Source organism: Acinonyx jubatus, chromosome X (assembly GCF_027475565.1).
Source record: "Acinonyx jubatus isolate Ajub_Pintada_27869175 chromosome X, VMU_Ajub_asm_v1.0, whole genome shotgun sequence".
Taxonomy (NCBI): Eukaryota; Metazoa; Chordata; class Mammalia; order Carnivora; family Felidae; genus Acinonyx; species Acinonyx jubatus.
This window is the reverse complement of record NC_069389.1, coordinates 12455872-12479573: the sequence shown is the minus strand read 5'-3', so window position 1 is coordinate 12479573 and position 23702 is coordinate 12455872. Positions and strand designations below refer to the sequence as shown.

The 23702-nt window shown below is 40.8% G+C and overlaps 1 protein-coding gene and 2 long non-coding RNA genes across 4 annotated transcripts in view; 2 read left to right on the top strand and 1 right to left on the bottom strand.

Annotated features, from left to right (window-relative positions):
• GRPR (gastrin releasing peptide receptor) overlaps positions 1–23702 on the bottom strand; it is a 37850-nt gene that overhangs the window by 339 nt on the left and 13809 nt on the right. Inside the window, exons 2-3 of one of the 2 annotated variants that reach the window (XM_027054501.2) lie at positions 4127–4478; positions 2132–2511 (exon numbers count right to left, since the gene is read on the bottom strand). In XM_027054501.2, coding sequence (XP_026910302.1) covers positions 2132–2511; positions 4127–4478 — 732 coding nt within the window. Of the gene's footprint in view, positions 1–56; positions 2512–4126; positions 4479–23702 lie in introns of those variants that run through there. The other variant, XM_015081652.3, reaches the window with a different exon arrangement.
• LOC128311561 (uncharacterized) lies at positions 1879–6855 on the top strand. The gene is made up of 2 exons (XR_008290027.1): positions 1879–1959; positions 4344–6855. It is a non-coding gene; the product is annotated as an uncharacterized LOC128311561 (long non-coding RNA).
• LOC128311560 (uncharacterized) lies at positions 7452–22932 on the top strand. Its single transcript, XR_008290026.1, has 3 exons — positions 7452–12956; positions 13049–14087; positions 15917–22932. It is a non-coding gene; the product is annotated as an uncharacterized LOC128311560 (long non-coding RNA).

The following is a 23702-nucleotide window of genomic DNA, read 5'->3' as shown; positions in this document are numbered from 1 at the left end:
TGGAGGTCAGAGGTGAGTAGGGAAAGTACCCTTCGTATAATGAGGAGATTGAGCAATATGTGTTTTTCAGCTTTAATCCCACAGCATAACAAGCTAATGGGACACCATTCATACGAATTATTCCAGGGAGCCCCTGAAAGCAATAGACTAGTCTCCTTCCATTCCACTAACATGAACATGAGTGTAGGATGTTGGTTGAAGGACTTCCCCAGACGAGTTGTTGCAAAGGTAACAGAAGTGGGGCACCTGTGAGCAGGCTGGCTGTACAAATGCTTTAGAAACCAAACTGGAAGCAATGACAGGACTCAGAGGATTTCAGCAAGAGAGGGATCTTAGCACTGTCCTCTCATTCTAGAGATGAGAAAATGAGTCTAGAGAAGGGTTGATAGCCAAGCTTACATAGCTAGAGACTAAGCTGGGATGACCAGCTAAAAATCTTCATTCTTTCTGCTACACTTGCTCTTCAAACTGTCCAGTGTCATTATGGGCTCCCAGGAGAGCAGGTAGGAACAGTACAGAAGGGCATGCGGCTCACGGAAGGAAGTGAAGAGGTCTCACTCCAGCTAATACAACCTGTAAACACAGATGTTCACAACCGTCTGGGTCCTAACTTCTCAAGCTCTGCGGACGGTGAGCATTTCCTTGTAACAAGAGATGAAAATCTTTCAGTACGTGCCATGTGGGAAAGAGAGCCAATGGTTCTTTCTCGCTTGGACAGAGAAAACCGGAATGAAAATCGTCTTCAGATATGAGGGATACATATTAGGGCACATTTGCGGAATTTGGATTTATCTGAAAGTGGGTTAACGTGTTTGCAGTCCAGCAGAATTGGCCTATCATGGAGTCAAGAAAAACTTGATTCAGGGCTTCTAAAGTAGGATAGTCAAGTCTCTTTACTCAGGAAAATAAAAATATTTCAGTCCAGTTCTTTTCTGCACGTGGGCTGTTTCATAAATACTACTCTTACATAGAAAGTTAATGAACCTGTGGCTGTTTTATAATCCATTCTTAATGCTAAGCCCCCTGCAAATTATTTATGCATATTCAAACAGAAATACATATTACTGAAATTTTATTCATTTCCTCTCACAGACTTTAGGTAAGCATATGTTAAACGTAAACATGTTTCTCTTTCCACTCAGGTGTGATCTTTTTTTTTTTCTTTCATATGAACTAACTGCTTCACTGGAGCAAAGAGCCAAATCTAAGTAAATATGTTTGGCTGAAAACCTGTATAGCAAAAATAAATACTATACTTTATGCACTTATAAATGATGAATTGCGAGCAAGATCAATTTTCCCCCAAAAGGATTTCTCTTCTATGGTAGGAGTGTACCATGGATGATTGAAATGGGGTAACAGCAAAAAGAGTCTCCATTGAGTTAGAATTCAGAGCACAAGATACCAATCCACAGCCTCATGTGGATCTTTGTATACGTGTCTATGTGTCTGGCTGTGTTTTTGCCTTAAAATGATGTGTCGAGCGTTTCTCCTGTGTCCCCAGTAACGTCTTTTAAAAATAATCAACACTCAGGGATTCGTCCTAAACTGGCTTCCAGTGTTATCAATTTGGGGATGGTCCATCATACATGGGAATTTTTCATAGGGCTGACTTTCAGGTTACAAGTGTAAAAAAACAGTTCCTTGGTTTGTGATCATAAACGTTCCTGAAAAATCACTCAAATCATATTTTTAAAGCACTAGTTTCTGCTTAAAGAAATGACAAGGTGAAGTCTTTCACAAAGTGGACATTTAACGTGTAATTTTTCTGCTATATAAATCTCTTTGTTCATGTAGTTTCTGTGACTTAATTGGCCATAACTGTATATCAGGGCTTGATGCTTAAAATAATACTTTCTTATTTGTTCCCTTTTCTAAAATACGGAAAGTTTGCTCTACATCAGAAGAAGCATTCACAAGTTGAAATGGAAAATACAAATCTTGACGGGCCTTTCAAACGTAAGAGCAATCCATTTGGGCCTCTCTGCCACCTGCCTATACCAGTCATGAGCCTTCCAAAGGGTCTTTGTTGTTGTACCGAGACAACAACAGGTGTGAGGGTTCTTTCCTAGCCATAAAGCACAACTAGGGGCCCCTAGGGGGACAGGGTCAAGGGTCAGCCTAAACATACCCTTCATGACAGATGTTTCCGTTGATGAGGCTGAAGGTGGCCACAGAGGGGTTGGTACTCTTGAAGGAGGTCATGCAGGTGGTACTTCTGCCGGTGCTGTGAGAGCGGGTCAACAGGCCAGGGCGGCAACAGAGGAGCTGGGTGTTGAATTGTTTCCTGAAACTCTTGCTCAGCAGGTAGAGGGCAAAAGGGTTCACACAGGAGTTGGTGAAGGCCAGGAGGCGGGCACAGATGCTGGTGATGAAGTGGAGCATGGAGGTGTCCACCTCCGAGTAGTGGTAGGAGCGGTACAGGTAGATGATGTGGTTGGGGAGCCAGCAGAAGGCAAAGAGGCCCACAAACACCAGCACCGTCTTGGCGAGGCGCTTCCGGGATTCGATCTAAGGAGAGAGTCACGCACAGAGCCAGAGGGACCAAGGGACAGTGTTGGATGGATGCAGAGCGACAAAGATTCAGACAGAGAAAAGAAAAAAACAGGGAAAAAGAATTGTGGGAATAGATGAGCTCACAAAGCCACAGAAAAAGGGTTCAGTGGGAGAAAGGGGACGAGAGAGAATCCAATAAAATGGGAGAAAAGCAACAGAAACAGATGGAAAAAGGGTGTGTGTGGGGAGGGGGAGTCAGAAACACAGACATGAAAAAGCCAGGAAGCAGAAATCCATGAGGTAGAATATAGTTAGAACGTGCCACTGAGAACAGATCTTTAAACAAAGTTGATTACATGCTTGAATGGATTGCTCAATGAAATTCTAGTAAGTGACCTCTTTTTCCTCCAGAGAGCTCTGGTGCCGTTTATCGGCCATATGACTTCATGTCTTTCTGGGCTCCACAGTTAATAATTTCTTATTCCCCCTGATGCTCAAAAGAGCAGCCAGCTTTGTTCTTCCTCATTGGCCAAATCAAAATAACTTCCTATTGTTATTATTTTTAGTCTCAACTTATTTCTGGGCTATACTAATATAGGGAGGTTCTTAGACAAAGTGGGCTGAGGATCGTTTGCTCCCAACACCCTCTGGTACCACTGCAGGGGGAAACGTCGTTCTCATTAAAGAACCAGAGGTGCAATGGATGTTCACTATTGAGAGGCCTTTCAAATATGGAGACAGTTTCACTGAGAACTGCCACTCTCTCCTCATAATTGAGGCAAAACAACAACAACAACAACAACACAACAACAACAACACTTTAAAGGGTGAAGCCACCGAGTCAGCGGTACATTTAAATGGATGGGGAGTCTTTCTGCTTTTGCGTCATAAATGCCACAAGATCTACATTTGGACTAGAAAGCAAGAACTGACAAAGAGGGTAAAGCCAGAGTCCCTGGTTTCTACCATTCATACCTCAAATCTGAAATTCTGTAGGATTATGGGGGACAGGGAAGGGAATCTAACACATGTGGAGGGCATTCTGCATTCTGGGCACTCTAGGTCATATATATGCTCTGTCTTTTAATCTTCCAGCCTTACAATATGTGGGTTATCACCCTGTATCATGGGTAAGGGAACTGAGGCTCAGAGAAAGTAAGTGAGTTAAGTCATGAAGTCTGGATAAGAACCCAAATCAATGTGAGCCTATCTTAGTCCAACGACTTCTTTTTCTTCAACCAGCTCCTTTTTCCCCGCTCCCTCTGCTTTGTCCCCATGTGGTGACACTCTTCCTATCCAAACAATGTGATTGGAATTTAAAGAAGTCACATCTCTATGGGCCTTCACACGTTATTTTGTTACCAACAACACTTCTTCAGATATTCCTCAAAAGGAAACCCATACTTCAAATCTTCCAGATTCTCAATACCTCCCTAGCTTAGGTCTTTAATAAGAGAACAAGATTATAAAAAACACCTGAAAACCTGGGCTTCTGTGGCTAGGAGTTTCCATTTACCATCTGGCCGCAGATCACCCACCTCCTCTAATTGCAGAATCAGGTGTGCTCGTCAGTGGAGTCCAAAAGGGATCAGATCCTTAAGGAGGAAACGAATCAATCCTCAGCACCTACCTGCTTCTTGACATGTATATTCCCTTCCACAGGCAGATTGTAAGCACTCTGGATCAGATTTTTAGCAATGAAGTAGTAGTAGACAGAGATAATCGACAGTGGGATGATGTAGAAGACCAGGAAGGAAGCCATGGAGTGAATTTTAGGGTGCAGCTCATTAGAATGTGGGTACGGAGCACAGCTAATGAAGGTCTGGTTGGTGCTTTCCTCATGAAAGGGATGTAGATCAGAAAACACAGCCTCCGGGATTGCCAGAAGCATGGAGATAACCCAGATCAATGCAGCTTTGAGGCAGATCTTCATCAGAGCATGAGAGGCCTGGATATCCATCGGCCGGACGATGGCTTTGTACCTGGGGCAGGAAAGATGGAATGTTCTGTGTAAGTTGGCTAATATTATTATGGATGCCCCAAGGATGGGGCAAGCCAGGCAACTGGGTGCAATATTTAAGGAAGCGCTCACGCTCAGGTTCATGCAAGTGCTGACTCTGAACTCCTACTACCATGACAGTGAGTGCCTCCCTAAATGTTATACCCTGAGCACATTGCTTTCCTTATCCTAGTCCTGGCTCTGAAGGATGCGTTCTTGTTTCTTCACCCACAATCTCTCTTGATTTTAAGAACACTTCTCAGAAAAGCTGAAACTCCTTTCATTTTTCTTAACTCACAGAAATTAATAGCAAGCATGTTTAAAGAAGGACACAGGGACAAGGAGTTTGAGTCCTTTTTTGGCAAAGCCTTCATTTTGAGTATTCGAGTGCAGTTCAGGGAACCTGAAGTCATTGAGTATTTACACATGCCTCTTCTCTTTTTCAAAGGGTGCAGAACAAATAGCCCACTGAAAATGTTATACCAGAAGCATCCCTGTAAGTGTCAAATTAATCTTTCCCCTGCCCTCTTGCAGTATTTAGGTTCCTCTTGGTTTCTGTGCTATATGTGCCCCGGACTTGGGCTGAATGCTCTGGGAAGCAGACATTGAGAGGAAACCAGAAGGATAAGAGGTTTAGTGGGGAGTCTTACCTGTGAAAGGCAAAAGGGAAGGAAGCAAGATTAGATGGAGGGTAGCTGTCAGACCCCAATGCAGACCTGACAAGGTCTACACTAGTGAAAGTGACCAACCATCCTAATTTGTCTGGAAATTTCCCAGCTTTAGCATTGAACATCCTACATCCTAGGAAATCTCTCAGTCCCAGCAAACCGTGACAGCTGGTCACCCTATGCCAGCCTAATGGTACCAAAGATTGTCCAGTGGAGAAGTCCTGTCTTGGGTAGAAATTGCCAGGCCCTTGTATCACCACCTTGCCTAGTCATGGGCTGGGGCCACCCAAAAGGAGTGTGACCTCAGTTACTCTCTGGTATAGTCACTGGGTGGGAACTGTCCATGAAGAGCATGACCATAGCTTGAAAGCTGAAGTGGACCCTGAAGGGACTGACAGCCACAGGCCATCAGATAACTACTGTCCCTGCAGCTGAGTAGTGAATCTTTTGTTCAAGGGAGGTCTGAGCAGAGCAACTCAATATCTGCCACAACTCCCCATACAACACAACACCTAGCACATGAGCTGCTATAGTGTGGAAGTTGATGTGAATTGGGACCAACTAAATGTGAGGGTGTTCATTGCTGAAAATGCTGTGTTAAAACTGGTTCTACCACTGATACTCTATTATATGGTAGACTTCGGTGATGGGGGAAACACTTATTTCCACTTGCTTCCATGTTGATTAAGCTCCCGTTGGGTTACCACTCTTTGCTGCACCCTGATTCCTCATTCACTTTCTGCCTCCCTCCAGGGAAAGGGGAGTGAGTTATTAAGAGGTGAGTTTGAAAAAAAGAACCTGGCATGTACTCTGGGCTCAGAGAGGCCCATGGTTGTCTAATTGCCCCTGACTAGGGAAATGGCACATGTAATATAGGAGATCAGGTGTTTGCAAGTTCATTATTGCTGTGGACCTAAGTCACAATCTCCAAACAGCTTTATCCGGCATAGAAGCAATTATTTTTATCATTCTCTATTTCTTTATCTAGCTCTCTCTTCCCAGCTCAGGTAGAAAAGAGAGGGCTCTTACTTAATGGACATCCCCAGCATTCTAGAACAATACTATAGCCCCACTTTAGTGTACCTGGGTTTGCTTTTCCATCCATAAATTAGTTCATTGTAAACAATTAACACACTAACATAAAAACTTCAAAGGAAGTTCAATTTTCTTCTGGCACTTTCTCTAGTTACTGTTCATCTCAAACATTTTTATTCCTAGTATGTAGGTAAGGAATTAATATCTTTAAAGGTACATGAACATCTCTAGCCAAAGATATCTCTAATAAATCAATTAGAGATAAAGTAGTAATCTAAGTTACTCCAAGTGAAGTGAAGCTGATTCACTCCTGCATGAGGCAGAAAACAGAGTGAATGGCTTACCTCCTTCCCTCTTGAGAATCTTATACTCCTAAGTACAAAATGCCATGGGAACTGTTGAGCTGCTATTTCAAATTCATAACTTTTAAACATAAAAGATAGTATAAAAGCATTACTTTTATAGTTTTGCCAGAAAAATAGTTTGAATCTAAATCTAAATAAGCTTCTAGATCTATGTACCAGTTTTCAGGAAATATGAAGATAAAAGAATCTGCTAAATGATGCCATGAAGATACAGTCCAATCCTGAATTGGAAAATTCTGTAGGAATGACTCCATTTTTTTTTTCAACAAATATATGGCATAAAAAAGGAGGGGAAATGGTTATAGACCTACTGAGATGTGTCATACATATCAATTCAGTGCAAAGTGTAGACTCCTTTTAGATTTTGATTCAAACCAAACAACCATAAAAAGATATTTTTGAGACTATTGAGGAAAATCAAATCAGAAAATCATTCAGATTTAGTACTGGTGATATTAAGGAGTTATTTTTAATATACTGGGTGCAATAATGGCATTGCAGTTCTGTGGTTTTAAAAAGACTGTTTTTATTAAAAACATGCCTTAAAATATTTACCATGAGTATATTTACAGTGAAATACTATAATGTCGAGGAATTGCTTTTAAATATCCAGATACGTTCATATTTCACTTGTACAATTAAAAAACAAGTAAAGGGACTTAACAGAAGACCATGGGGGAAGGGAAGGGGAAAAAATAGTTACAGAGAGGGAGGGAGGCAAACCATAAGAGACTCTTAAATACATAGAACAAACTGAGGGCTGATGGGGGGTGGGGGAGAGGGGAAAATGGGTGATGGGCATTGAGAAGGGCACTTGTTGCAATGAGCACTGGGTGTTGTATGTAAGCGATGAATCACAGGAATCTACCCCCAAAACCAGCAGCACACTGTATATGCTGTATGTTGCCAATTTGACAATAAATTATATTAAAAAAAAAAAAAAAAAGAAAGCTCCACACTGAGATATACTGTGGCAAATTTATAAACTTCAAGGTTATAAAAAGAGTTCTTGTATCCAGGTAGAAAAAATAAATCATTATCGGGGGAAAAAATAAGTAAAGGGGTGCCTGGGTGGGTCAGTTGGTTTCAGCTCATGGTTTTGTGAGTTCAAGCCCTGCGTAGGGCTCTGTGCGGGCAGCACGGAGCCTGGAGCCTGCTTGGGATTCTCGGTCTCCCTCTCTCTCTGCCCCTCTCTGATTCACACTCTGTCTCTCTCAAAATAAATAAATAAACCTAAAAACAATTTTTTTTAAATAAGTAAAAATGCACCGCAATTTTCAGTTTTAGAATATTCATAAATTATCACAGTAATTAAAGAAATCCCATTTACTAAGCTCTTGCTATGTGCCAAGCAGAGAATACCATCTACATTATCTCACTTACATTCCAGACAACAGATAGGTGCTATTATCCTCATTCTACAGGGGACAAACCGAAGTTCACTGTTAGAGGTGGTGGAATCAGCATTCAATTGAGGACCAACTCCTTTCAGGGTGTCACAGCTCTTTTAGAAGAAAGCTTTGGGTAAATCCTTCTTAGAAGCAGAGAAACAGCAGAGGTTTCCCTAATGCGTCTGGAACACACCAAATGTTCCCTGGAAGTCTAATGGTTTTCTAGAACATGGAACATATCAGTCTATTTCTTCTTCTGGTTTAGACAGGAGACACCACTGGGGGTGGGGGGGTTCTTGTTTAGGAGTGATGGCTGGTTGGACTGGGGTGGCTACTTAATCTAAAGCAGCCAGTGAACTGCCTGTCCAGCTACTAAAGAGCCTCTCTTTCTCTTGAGCATTTAAACTGAAAAAAATGAGAGGATGTAGTCATGTAGTCAATAACAAATGCTGGAAATAAAAGATTTTGATGCCAGGGAAGGGATTGGGCATATTTTAACTGTGTGCAAGATGAACGAGCAGCATAGGTAGACTGAAAGAGAAAGAAAGAGCCAGACATAAAAGCAGAAGCTGAGATGATGTGGCCCTAAGTCAAACAGAGGGTCCTTGGTTTCTGGCACATGAACTGCTTTGGAATGTACGAGAGGTCTCCTGTTACAATCTTAGAATTCTCCCATTCCCTTTTCACCTGAGTTAGTCTGAGTGGCTTCTGTTCTTTGTCAACAAAAGAGCCTTATCTAGAACAGTTAGACATGACAGACATTTAAAGTTATCATCAGGGGCGCCTGGGTGGCTCAGTCGGTTGAGCGTCCGACTTAGGCTCAGGTCATGATCTCGTAGTTTGTGAGTTCGAGCCCCACGTCGGGCTCTGTGCTGACAGCTCAGAGCCTGGAGCCTGTTTCAGAATCTTTGTCCCCCTCTCTCTCCATCCCACCCCTGCTTGTGCTCTGTCTCTGTCTTTCAAAGATGAATAAACATAAACAAAAATTAAAAAAAAATAAAGTTATCATCAGATTTATTTCCAGTATCGTTTAGCATACATCACCCCCTACTTGCTGCCCTCTGAGAGAATGAGCTGTCAACTTTAATTGTACCCAAGAGATAGACTAGTCCATGGTCTGTTCCTAAAGTCTCCACTGCTTTCCTGCCTTCCTCCTTTCTTTCTGCCCAATCCCAGAGTCTCCATACATCTGAATCCTGTCCTTTCAAATTCCAGTTGATAAGTATCATCTTGATAAAGATTTTGCTGCCCAATCTAGGCTTCCATGATTCCTGTTCTTTCTCCTAACCTGTCTAATTTCATGACAGGATTATTGATTCCTTTCACATAATGCTTGCTATGCACCATCTTGAATTGTTTGCTAGCTTTCCGTGGGTATGTCTTTTCTACCTGACTTTCTAATAAATGTCCTGAGGTTAGAACATCTTTTTCTCTTCTCTTCCTTCTGTGTCACTAAAAATGTTCCAGGTCCCTTGTTCTGCATGCCACTTACTTCAAAGCAGAGGCTCAGTGCATACTTGCTAATTAATTGATAATAATATGTGTCTTGCAGGTGTGTCTCTTATTTCCAACTTCTCAAAAATGAGAGTAGATTCACTTTTACATACTTAGTAAAATTCATTCTTCCACAGACTGACAGATTCACTCCTGATACCATGGGCCTCAAGACAATTGCTTCCCGCTCCTGAAAACATCTGTGCACCATTTTTCCTCTGCAAACATTGGAAAGGTCAAAACCATTCTGTGGAATGAGAGTAATGTCTCAAAGAGATTTTTGGCAAGTAGAAGTAGCCAGCTCCCACATCCAGGTTGGAAACCTTTGCCCACAGAAAAGTATGTCTTTTATTCAAATATGGGCACTTTATTTTTAGGGACCCAGCATTTCAGCCTTCATTTGAAATTACCTATTGAGGTCTGTAGGAGTTGTTGAACAACACTATTTTCAACTCTCCTGATGCACACTACCTGTGGCGGACTGAGGTGAAGAGAAAACTGAAGTAATTAAACGGTCTCTAGGTAATTGGCACATCGTCAGCATTTAAATTAGAATCCTAATACCTAATCAGATTTGACAAGAGTATTAAACATTGGTTCTATTTTCTCCTGAGAATAACACCAGGGACTTTTCTGAAGAAATGTGAGGCAATTATTAGCTGACTTGTAAAATGACTATAATCCAGAGTCATGGAATCTTCTCTCTCTTTGAGCATTTTTGCAAATGGAGAACTTGCTGATCCTTGGTGCCCATCCAGCCATTATCTTTAAGTGTGTAACAGATTACAGTTATTCTTTCCTGTTCTTCTCTCCAGGCCAAATAACTCCAATGCTCTTTTCACTCCTTCTTAATATACTCCAGTCTTCTCTGGGCTCTAATGTGGACTTGGGAGCAGGGCTTCCTAATGGTGATTCTACCAACTAGATTTACGGTCTTGGACAAATCACTTCAATATTCTCATCCCTTAAAAGAAGATCATAACCACAACCTTCAATGATTCTGGCAAAAGTGATTAAACTGCTGAGGAAGAGGTTTTAGGGGAATAGGATGTTCACATAGTCTCAAAGAGTCTCCTTATAGACTACTATCTACCCACAAAGAGGAAAATGTACCTTTATGTTGGGGAGCTCCAAAAGTCACCCCTTTAACCAAGTGGTCAAATCCAGAGTAAGCTTCTCTGATAGTCCAAGTAGGCACAAGGTCTAGGGCCCATGATACTTGTAGGAGTTTAGAAAAGTGTTTTAATTTCTTTTAAAAACCAGAAGAAAAAAATGAATACAATGCATCTTGGATTATATTTATCTTTATGCTGAAATAATTATAAAATAGAATTCTTAATTTTTTTTTTTTTTTGCGGAGAAAGGGTCCTATAAAGGTAAAAATACCAAGGGCCCATGAAATTCATAATTTGGCCCTGATTTAATTTAGCATCACCAATAATGGGACCATCTGAGATCATGTGCCTCCTGATATAATGCAATGGGATAAACACAACATTGCCAATGCAGTTGTCTTGCTCCAAATTTTTAATCTGAATCTATATATGAAGAAACAATCAGACAAATCCAATTCTGGCACATTCTACAAGATAACTGGCTTAGAGTCATCAAAACAGTCCACATCATTTTTTAGAAGACTATAGGGGAGTTATTGTTATACCTCAAAGGAGATTAAAGAGGTATAATAAGTAATCCTTTTCACAATATATACATACAGCAAATCATTATGTTATGCCTCTTAAACTTATACAATGTTATGTGTCAATTATATCTCAACGACACCAGAAAAACAAAATATAACAACCCAATGCAATGTATATACCGTAATTTTATCCTGGATTTTTTTTAAAAAGGTAATAAATTACATTTTTTTGGAAAATGTGGGAAATATGATTACATATTAGATTCTATTAATGAATTATTGTTAATTTCAGTAGGTGTGATAATGGAATTGGGGTTGTGCAGAAGAGTGTCCGTGTTCTTAGGAAACACACTGAAATAGGAGTGAAAGGTCAGGATATTTGTACCTTACTTTCCAGAATTCAACAAAATAAAACAAAACAAACAAATATGTGTACGTCTCACACTGGAGAGCAAGAACAATGTCTAGGGAATGCTAATTGAATGTGGGTGGGTATTATACAGAAGTTCATAAACAAGGGAGAAAACATGCTAAAATACAGAATTTTAAAAAAGATAAAAGAGTAAAATAACAATTTTAAAACAACGTGTTATATATTTTATTGACTATAAGCCCTTTTGTCATCAGAAAAACTTTATTATAATTATAATGTGACTGAATGTGTCATGTCTGATTAGTGCCTATACTAGGAATGAGGGAATTGTCTTTTTTGTTATATTCATATTGTTCTCTTGGGCTTGCAATTTTAGTATCATCTATAATCTGTGGGGTTTTGTTTTGCTCTGTTTTGTTCTGTAGGAATATTTTTAGGTCACTTGTCCATTTGGGGAGGTTAGTTTAATTAAAACTAGATCATACAAAAAAACAAAACAAAACAAAATACACAGCAATCTGCCAAACCTCTCCGAAACCTGAAAGTGCAGGGAAGAATAGGGTGCCATTGTTGAGCCTTCTATATGGTGGGACCTGTTCTCCTGCCACCCGAGCTGCACGTGATAAGGGATCCTCGATGTGGACTCGGGGAGAGAGTGAGCCTCAGTTTGGACACTACATATTACCAATATTTAGTTCATCTTTTCTTTTAAATAAAAAATCAATATAAATATAAGTTTTGAAGCTTTCCTCCTTACCTGTTAGATCACGTTGCACCTCTCCTAGAGGGCATGAACCCCACTTTGTGGTCCGTTATCCAATAAGATACTTTCCGGAAAATTTAGCAAATGTTTCAGGGAGTTTTCTAAGAGTCAGCAGCTGAGACTTCTCTCCTTGCCCTGGGAGGAAGCGAGCTTTAAACTCAGGCGAAGGCAGAGGGTCATGATCCATATTATAAAGTGTAGTCATACTTTTTCTTTTTCTCATTTTCTTCAGAGAAAGATCAAGACACAGATCGTGGATCCACACAGGTCCATCTCTGAGTAAAGCCCTGAAGTTTGTGAACTGCAATTCCCCCTCTATTGTGTTCTTTCCCTGTAGGCACATATGGTTTCCCTGAGAGCAAACCCTGCTTTGGGGAGGGGCGTGCATAGCAGTCATTCCCTCTGTAGTTTGGCTTGACGTCAATGCGATCACTTTCCCCGCATGGAAAGTCCGACCTCTGATTGTAGAAAGAAGGATCTCTTTTGTTTATTCCAATAAACAAGTTTTGTTTATTCCTCCAGCAGATGGAGGAGCCACTGGAGGGGCAAGGGCTGCAGGCAGCCACACTTCTATTTACTTCTTCAAAGACTTACTTTGCAACTACCATGTGGGAAGTTCTTTCTTGCAACAGATTGAAGAGGAAGAGTATTGTGTACCTGGGTTTCAATTAGATTGATTCTGTTAACAACAACAGTAGCTAAAACTTGTGGGAGACTTACTATGGATCAGGTAACTATGTTATGAGCTTTGTTTAAATTATCACTGTTTTATCTTCATAACAATTCTCTATAGTAGGTACTGATATTATTGTTCTTTTACAGATGAAGAAACTGAGGCAAAGTAACTTTTCCAAGGCCATTAGTGCCAAGCATTGGAGACAAGATTTGAGCCCATGCAGGCTTCTTCCTATCATGATGATCCTGTGGTTGACCAGGCAGCCTGGGCTTTCTGGTGTAGAGGAGGAAAAATAATTTTCTCTCTGCTGTTCTAGGTTCTTGGCCGAGACCCACCCACTCCCCCATAACAAAAGACAATTTAATAGGAGAAAAACAAATAGAAGTTTAATATCCTATATACTTCCTATACCCATAGGAGAGGCCCAGGGAAATGGAGTAACTCCCCCAAATGACCCAAGCCTCCATCTTAAATACCATTTCCAGTTAAAGGCAAAGGAAGATGGGGGGACAGGTATGGGAGGTTAACCAGGAAAAGTATAGTAAACAAGAGTAAGATTGTCATGCAGATCTAAATCTTGGCCTTCTCCATAGGAGATAGGAGCTCCTAGAGATTTAGAGTCATCCTCTCCCTGGTACAAAGACAGAGACACCCTTACAGATGGAGATTTCCCTTATAAATGGAAATGTCTCTTACCAAAAGGATAACTTTGATTAGGGTTTTCAGAGCTTGTCCTGTGCCTGCTGTTTCTTAAATAATCTGCCTAAAATAATCCTCATGCCAAAGAGGCACATTTTGGGGTAGCAAATTCTGCTCCTTTTTGCTGGCATTGAAATTAAGGGAGAAAAGCAAAGAAATGATTAGAATGTCTGTTCCCTACCTACTGCGTCCATGGTGAAAGCACCGTGTTTCCAGACAGGCACAAAAGTCCTTTCTTCCTTGAGTCTGTTACACTGAATCTCGGGACTCTTTCACTGCCGTATGCACACCCTGACATTCCCTGTGGCCTGCGCCTAGAGTGAGGTCCGAGCTCTCTCATAAACTCAGAGACCTCAGGGCCTAAAGAGGCCATCCGAATGAGACTTTGGGACCAAGCTGAAAACGGCGTCAGGGAAGCTCTACAATCCAGAGGCTGGCACTAGGCTGGGGAAGAGGCGCTGTCGTGGGAAAGGTTCGGAAGGGCAGGTACTGTTGGCATATGGGGGATGGAGAAGCTGAAGTATAAAATGAAAGAGAGAAGCAGACAATTATTGGACTTCTCTGGCAGAAGCAGTTGGGCAACTATTGACCCTTGGGCCCAAAGCGGGTTTCAGCAGGATGACCAATTCCGAAGCTCAGGGCTAATCCTGTAAGGGAATCCATCAGAAGGGGTGGAAGCAGGATGAAATATTACAGTTGCCAGTGGATATGTTTAAACTGACCAAGGAGCAGTAACCCAGTTAGATTTCAGTAGGTGTGCAAACATCCTGGCGCAAGTTGTTCAGAGGCCATTCCTCAAAAATGTTATGGATGGAAGAACATATATTTATAACTTGTTAGACTTTTTCAGCAATTTATGAGCCAAAAAGTTTGAAGAATGTTTATAAATCTCACTTGCAAGCTGTAGTTAGACATAACCTGCATTTACTCTACTGAGTAACACAAAAGAGAGCAGAGAGTGGGGAAAAATCACAAAGCCAGAGAAAAATCACCCATGCTCTAGGGTAGAAGGTAAAGTGGACTCGGGGTAATAAATTGTCTTCCTAAATTGTCATTCACCCCCAAACAGACCCTGAGACGGGGATTTAGGCGCAAGTAGTTTGTTTGGGAGGGGATCCCAGGAAGCACAGGGAGGGAATAGGGAAGTGGGACAGGGAGGGAATGGAAGCCAATAACGAGTACCACTCCGGGCAACTGGAGCACAGGCCTGCTGGGGACCCCTTGAGAGACTGGTGAGCACATTCCAGAACTGTGCCACCAAGGGGTAAGGAAGCTGAGGTGTTTCCCATTGATTCCCATCCCTCTCTGGTTGAGGATGGTCTTCTAGTGTTAACTCTGGAGTGCTCCCCCTGCCCCAAACCTTCCCATGGCCAGATATCACTCTCACTCAGAGAGAAACAGCCAACCCAGCTGTGTAAGTGACCTCCAGGGAGTGCGAGGGATATGGGTATGCCACCAATAGTGACCGATATGTAAATTCTTCTCCCGGTCCTGTCAGTTTCTCAAGCACATATACAAAAAATGAAATATCAGGGACATTATTAGTTTTTAAATATACTTCAAATTATTGGAGATAAAAATAGAATTTAAAAAATTAAAAAAAAATTTTAATGAAAAAAATTTTGTATTAAGTTTATTTATTTATTTTGAGAAAGAGAGAGAGAGAGAGCACAAGTGGGGGAGGAACAGAGAGAGGAAGAGAAGATCCCAAGCAGGCTCTGTGCTGTCAGCACAGAGCCTGATGTGGGGCTCAGATTCAGGAACTATGAGATCATGATCTGAGCCGAAATGAAGAGTCAGACACTCAACCAACTGAGCCACCCAGGCACCCCTCTTTTTTTTTTAAATAAGAATTATTAAAGCTCAAAAATGCCATCATGGCACATGAGTCATTGTGTCTAATTATAAAAATTTAACAGCACTATATTTAAATAACCTTTTGTGAGAGGCTTTGTACATGGTGAAATGTTGACTCAGCTTTGTAGCTTATTGGGTCCCCTGGCCCAGAAGGTTGATCCTGGCAGTGTTAGAGAGTTATACCCGTGTGGTGAAGGAGCCCACCACAGAGAGAGAGAGGGACGGGATGGAGACTGGGAGCCCTGCATTCTACATCCACTTCGATAATTAGCTATTTTTGCATAGCGTGCTGTCTCAGTTTCCTTTCCTTTACTTTAATGTTATTTATTTTTATTTAAGAAAAACTTATACAGCACTATGTTCGGGGTATAGCTCTGAACACTTATCGCGGATTAACTTTCTGAATCTCATATCAGCGTAAGGAAGTAGGTACTACTGCTGTCATCCTCTACTTACAGGTGGAGAAACTGAGGCACAAAAAGTGAAGTCACCCGAGGCGACACAGCTACCAAGTGACCGAGCCAGGGTTTGAACAGAGGTCCTGAGTCCAGATCTTAAACTATGAGATTTTCAGATCTCTGTTTACTTCATCTGTGAAATGGAACTAATGATATCAACCTTGCTCACTGTAAGGACGGGCTAAATGAGGTGTTTCAAAAGCACTTTGAAAACCAGAAGCACTATCTAAATGAAAGGCTACTGCATTTCATGAAAAGAAAGGACTGTCCACTGATTATCAACTGGTTGAGATTTCAACATCCTCTCAGCAACCTTATGAACTTTAAATAACAGTCATGCTAATTACATTCACTCTTTTGACTAGGAATTCTAACATTTCAAAAAGAAGCCAACACATTATTTCATTTCACCATTTCAAAAGTTACAATAGTCCTATATGATATCTTAAAAGTAAATACCCTTATCCCCATTTTACAGATCAGAAAACTGAGACCTATAGAGTGATTTGCCCAAAGTCACACAGTTGACAATTAGAAGAGCCAGGGCTCAAACTCAGACATCTTTCCAAATTTTTTTTTTTAATGTTTATTTTATTTTGAGAGAGAGACAGAGTGTGAGTGGGGGGAGGGCAGAGAGAGAGGGAGACACAGAATCCAAAGCAGACTCCAGGCTCTGAGCTGTCAGTGCAGAGTCCAATGCAGGGCTCGAACTCACAAACCGTGAGATCATGACCGGAGCTGAAGTCAGAAGCTTACTGACTGAGCCACGCAGGTGCCCCTCAGACATCTTTTCAAATTCAATGCTTTTGAATTTGTCTTCACTATGAACAGTGCTCCACTAAATGTGACCTTCAAAAATTAATAAAAGAGAAAAAAAATACAATGAAAGAAGGAAGGGAGGGAGGGAGGGAGGACAGTTGCTGTTTAATAGGTAGGGAGTTCCAGATTGGGAAGATGAAACAAATTCTGGGGATGGATGGTGGTGTAGGTCACACTACCATGTGAATGTACTTAATGTCACAGAACTGTACACTTCAAAATGATCAAAGTAGTAAATTTTATGTATATTTTTCCACAACAAGCAGAAGGAAGGAAGGCAAAAGGAGGGGGGAGGGATGGAAGGAGGGAAGAAAAATTTGTAAGTTTGTCACCATGCAACTTTGGGGGCATCTTAAGAATCAACTGAAAAAGTTTGCTTTGAGTCAGCAAAGATATCATCAAGGAAGGTGGTCTAGACAGTTCATTTGAATGACTTTTTTCAGTTAAACATTTTAGTAGAAAAGTGCTAACAGCCTTTTCCCAAGAGATCTCTTATGGCCCAAACACTTCCTATTTCTCTAACCATTTCAAGCCCAGAAGAGTTGCTGGAGGTACTGAGGAGATGATTCTCCCTGAGCACAATTCCCCTTTTGAATACTTTTAAAGGGACTTGCTTAACATGAAGTCACTTGCTTACATGAAAAGACTTTAGAGGAGGCAGCACCAGGCGCGACGGTGAAACATTCAGAGGAGGTAGGGAGAAGAACAGAGCCTGGTCACATCTTTACTCCCCCGTGAGCAGCGGGAAGCCTCTGCCCCCATGCCCACTATCCATGTGAGCTGGAATCCAGCTCAGCCTTGATTTTAAACTCTCTCATTTTCTTCATTTACACAACTGTTAGTATCACAGAGGACCCAGGGCACACTGGAAAAGACACATATCTTAAAGATATGTGGTTGGTTTGACCACATATCTTGATCAATTTTTGATCTGAAAGCAAATGTGCATGATATGACAATGCCTCATACTTTAAAGCACCACACAGCTGTCTGATTCTTATCATATTGTCTTGATTAAATCCCCTTGGAAATCTGTCCTGGCTGACTGGACAGGGGTCATGGATTCCCCTAGGTCCTACTTTGATATTGTAATAGTGACGTAATGGGACAGAGGGTAGCTGTACTTGTGGTGAACACAGCATAATGTTTAAACTTGTCAAATCAGTAAGCTGTACACCTGAAACTAAGGTAACATTGTGTGCCAACTCTACTCAAGTAAAAAAAAATAGTAAACACCCACTGCTGAGTGACTGCCTCAGCAAACACCCACACACTTCTACGTCAGGGACAGCAAACTAAGGATCTACTGCCCACATCTGTCCCTCTGCTTGCTTGTTTTCATACGGTCCATGAGCTAAGCATACTTTTTACATTTTATTTATAAAGTTTATTTATTTATTTTGTTAGAGCAAGAGAGCACGTGAGCAGGGGAGGAGCAGAGGCGGGGGGGGGGGGGAGAGAGAGAGAGAGAGAGAGAGAGAGAGAGAGAGAACCCCAAGCGGGCTCTGCCCTGTCAGTGCAGAGCCCAATGCAGGGCTTGATCTCATGAACTGTGAGATCCTGACCCCAGCCGAAACCAAGATTTGGACACTTAACTGACTGAGCCACCCAGGCGCCCTAGTTTTTATATTTTAAATGGTTGGGAAAAAAATCAAAAGAAAAATCAGGAGTGCCTGAGTAGCTCAGTTGGTCGAGCATCCCACTCTTGGTTTCGGCTCAGGTCAGGATCTCACAGTTGGTGATTTTGAGCCCCACATCTGTGCTACCTGTGTGGAGCCTGCTTGAGATTGTCTCTGCCCCTCTCTCTCTGCCCCTCCACCACCTGCTCTCTCTCTCTGTCTCTCTCTCTCTCAAAATAAATAAATAAACTTGAAAAAGAAAGAAGAATCACATTTTGTGACATGTGAAAAGTACATGAAATTCAAATTTCAGTGTCAATAAATAGGTTTTTACTGGAACACAGCTATGCCCATTTACTTACATAATACCTATGGCTGCTTTCATGCTATAATGGCCGGTTGAGTGGTTCCAACAGAGACCTTATGGCCCACAAAGCTGAAAATATTATCTGGCCCTTGACAAAAAATGTTTACCGGCACCTGGCCTATGTGCACTGAATGTGTGAACATGGCTAGCATTCTGTTGTTCTCTTGCCTGTTCATACCAAAATTGTTGGTTCCTTCTTTAAATGGAGGAGAGAGCCTGTCTCCCATTTCGCATGGCACTCTGCCTGTTAGGCTTATTAATTTGTGATAATGAAGACAATAGGCCACTGACCTTTGCTGTTGGTTTTCCAGTATCAAACACTCATTGTTTAGGATGCTTAGTGACCTTATCAGCAAGGTAAGTACGGATTTAGTATCTCAGGCTCTGCCTGACACTATGGATATAAAAGTCCGTGACCATTAAGGATTTAAAATTCTGGTTGGGGAAGCAGGCTATACCCAGGTAAAGCCCTCAAAGAACAATAGAATGATATTTACCTATTACATTCCCCTTTGTGAGGCACTCTCAGAATACACAATGCTGGGTCAGTCTATGAAGTGCTTTTATCATGGTCAGACATATGAGTACATGTTTAAGGACGAAGCTGTTTTCTACATAATTATGGAATAGAAAACTTAGGAGTCATCAAGTCCCATTTCCTTCACATATGGAAGAGGAAACTAGTGCCCACAGAGGTCCCATGGTTGGTTAGCTGAGAACCAAGACTAGAACCTGGGTCTCTGGATCCCCAAGTTAGTTATACTTGACTATAGCACTTCAGAGTCTCAGGTCTTTTTAAAGCACCAGTAAAGGATGCTTAAAACTAAATATTTACTACACTTCTCTTCATCCCATATGACATGTTTTCCCCAAACCATCATTTTAACCTTTAATTTCACCTCTGCTGACAAGCTAGGAAAGAAAAGATGCCAAATTCTGATTTTCCTGTTCTCCTGTGGTGTTGCCAATCATTTAACGTGGAAAGGGAAAAGAAAATAATGAAATTCTTAAAAATCTGTTTTGATTGCCATTTCTTTCGAAAGAAACAAGCGTTTCCCATATGCTCTCATGGAGAAACAACCGTAATTTTGTTTTTACATCAATTTTGTATTGTTTTTTGTGTGTTTAACGTATTTCTCATAACAGAGGCCTGACCCTGGTATGAAACTGCCTGATAATCAAACAAAACAACACAAAACAAACAAAGAACACCACCAATGGGAAAAAAAGAAATCGTGAAAAGCTTGAAGTTAACCTGTAGTTATTCTATTTATATGTACACAACATAAAGAAATAAGTGAGTCACATGGACATATTATTATTGTCACAATAAGTTCTTCTCACACTGGAAATAAATGTCTTTATGTGCTGCACTTCGCATTTTCTCCCTACCTCTTTCCTATTACCACTGGCCAATTGGTCTGCGTACAATACCAAAAAAGAAAAAAAAAAAGAAGAAGAAAAGAAAAAAAGAAAGAAAAAGAAAAAGTAATAAAGAAGTGAAGTTTAAAGAAATGTACCTAGGAACATTTTGGCTCTTGCCTTCCCACGAAATTTTAGCTGTTCTCAATCACTGCATAACTAAATGTTGGCTCTAGCTCCCACATATTGGGGCTAAGAGTCCTGGCTTGGTTGAAAGATCCCAGAGGCTTTGATGTCCCTACAATATTTGGCAGGGCCCACTGCTGCAGGCCTCAGCTGAGACTCCTCACTTACTCACTTTGAAGTTAGCCAGAGCTCACTTCTCTGAATCTAAATTGCTGAGTTAATTTGAGGCTATGAATGCTGATCCTACAGGTCTGGCTAGGGAGTTCTGTACTCTTCTTTAGAGGAACTGGGATATGGAGAGTTTTGAGGGCAGCAGACCAGGTCTTTAAGAGAGGTGGTATGGGATTTTCCACCTCTGATAACAGCAGACTAGCTTGTTGCTGAGCAACTCTCCTAACATAAAAGTTAGAAAATCTCTTTGAAAACATCAGAGAAATACCAAGGCAGTAAGGATTCAAGGGGCCAAAATCCTGGAGAGGAGGGTAAAGGAATGAAGCTATTGTTCAGCATCATTTTCCCCTTAAAGCATTTGTTAAGTTTCAATCAGCAGCAGAGACATAAAGCTGAGTGGAGCTTCCAGCAGTTTTAGAAGGAAGGAGGTCAATAAATGGAGTACAAGGGCCACCAAGGAGAGGAGGCCAGGTAAACACCCCAGGATTTCAGTTCAGATTCCCAAAGGGGTAGACCCCAGGAGGAGGGATGAACCAATTCTCACAAAGACCAAAGCTCAGCCTCCAATCTGCACGGTCCCCAGTTGGGTCAGGTATACTGCCACCTAACTGCCTGCAAGAATCAAGAGCTAATCTTTTCTGGATGATAATAACATCCAGAGCCTCAAATTATTTACAATTCATTATATACAAAATCAGGTAGTCAAACAAAATTGCCTCATATACCAGGAGGCAAAACAAGATGGCCAAAACACAGGAGAAGAAAATCAATAATAGAAACAGGCTTATAGAGTTACCAGAGAGGGATTTCAAAATATACTGGGACTAATTCAAGAAATTAAAATGGAAATTCTAGAATTGCAATATACCCAAACTGAAGTTAATAATTAAATGGAAGCTTCAGAAGCAGACTAGACACAGCTGAAGAGAGGATTTGTGAGCTGAAAATGGCCAGACTGAAGTACAGTGAGAAAAAAGGCTGGAAAATAAGGAAAAAGGAGAAGGAAATTTATGGGACATGGTGAGATGGTGAAACGAAAATGTGATTAAAATAGTTCCCAGTAGCTGAGGCCTGACCCTAGTATGAAATTTTCTGCCTCAATAAAAGCAAAAACAACTAAAGGAGGAAGAAAACTTGAAAAGCTTGAAGTTAACCTACAGTATCCTATTTATATGAAGACAGCATAAAAAAGGAGAGGAAAAAGAGAATGAGACAGAAGCAATATTTGAAGTTGTAATGGTTGAGAACTTTACAAAACTGGCTAAAACTTCAAGCCACAGATTTAAGTAAAGCTATGAATCTCAAGCAGGAAAAATACAAAGAAAACCACTTAAGTGCATCACAGCAATGCTGCTGAAAACCAAAGATACGGGAAAAAATCTTAAAATCAGTCAAAGAAAAATCAATAATTTTGAAAAGCAACAACAAAACTGACATCTGTCATCACAGTAGAAATCAGAATACAATAAATGGCAACTTCAAAGTGTGAAAGAGAACTGCCGGCTTAGAATTCTATGCCCAGTGAAAATATCCTCCCCAGATTACATCAAATAAAGGCATTTTCACACACAAAAATAGAAAATGTATCCCCATTAGACTTAACACTGAGTGAAACATTGAAAGGCATTCTTTGGACCGAAGTAAAATGATCTCAGATGAAGTCACAGAGATGCAGGAAGAAATAGCAACAGAAAAGGTAAATATAGGAATAAATTTAAATTTAAAGATAAATATGTGAGTAAATGTAAAAAAACTAACAAAAAGTATGTAAAACAGCAAACATAATGAGTTATGGGTTTTAAAATACAAAGAGAATTAAAATATAAAATAGAAATAGTCCCTCCCCCCCCCCAAAAAGGCAGGAGGGAATTAAAATAAAGTGTCCCTAGGTTGCGATCACTGAATTCTCCAGGAAGTGGGAAAGTACTAATTTATAGCAAATTCGAATAAGTCAAGGATACATGTTGTATACTGTAGGGTAGCTCCTAAAAGAATGCTAAGAAGAGTTTATATAATTCAACTTATGGGGAGGGGTAGAATAATTAAAATATTTCATTAATTTAAAAGAAGGCAAGAGGGAAAAAGGATAATGAAACAGGTGAGACCAATAAAAAACAAATAACAAGGTAGATTTAAATCCTGATATATCAGCAAAGTCAAATTTATCAGAGTGTCTGTGTTCATAGAACAGAAACCTGTAGTCAAATTACAAAGAGCAAAGACATTTGTTTAAAGTCACACATGTTATGCATACCCACAAAATACCAACATGGATGAAGAAAATTTAAAACATAATACAAAGGCATTCATGGCAAATAGGTTAATGGGGATCATCAATTAAATGAGTATATAAGATTACTCAAGGCACAAAACTTTAAATACTGTGAAACTGTATGGCCCATATAGGAAAGAAATTTGATACTGACTTTCTCAAATAGTTTTAAACATTTTATAATAATCTAAACATACATGACATAACCAGTAATGAGTTATGGAGCTGAAATAAACTTTTATCTTTTTTTAATGTTTGCTTATTTATTTTGAGAAAAGGGGAGAGGGGCAGAGAGAGGAGAGCAAGAATCCCGAGCAGGCTCCGCAGGGTCAGTGCAGAGCCCACTGTGGGGCTTAAACCCACAAACATGAAATCATGACCTGAGCCAAAATCAAGAGTCAGATGCTCAACTGACTGAGCCACCGAGGCACCCAGAAACTTTTCTAATCTCTCATTAATAGTAAGTCAATTTTACAGGGCGCCTGGGTGGCTCAGTCAGTTGAGTGGACAACTTCGGCTCAGGTCATGATCTCGCAGTTCGTGAGCTTGAGCCCCACATTGGGCTCTGTGCTGACAGCTCAGAGCCTGGAGCCTGCTTTGGATTCTGTGTCTCCCTCTTTCTCTGCCCTTACACAACTAGTGCTCTCTCTCTCAAAAATAAAATAAAAACATTACAAAAAATTTTTTTTAAAAAGTCAATTTTAATCAACCATGTGACAAGTCTGACTTGTCTTTCTAATTTCTCTATAGAAAAGATTATCACTGGGGCGCCTGGGTGGATCAGTCAGTTAAGTGTCCAACTCGTTGGTTTCAGCTCAGGTGATGATCTCACGGTTCGTGGGATTGAGCCCCAGGTGGAGCTCTGTGCTGACAACATGGGGCCTGCTTGGGATTCTCTCCCTCTCTCTCTGCCATTCCCCTGCTCATGCGTGCGTGCTCTCTCTCTCTCAAAATAGATAAATAGACTTAAAAAAAAAAAAAAAAAAGGAA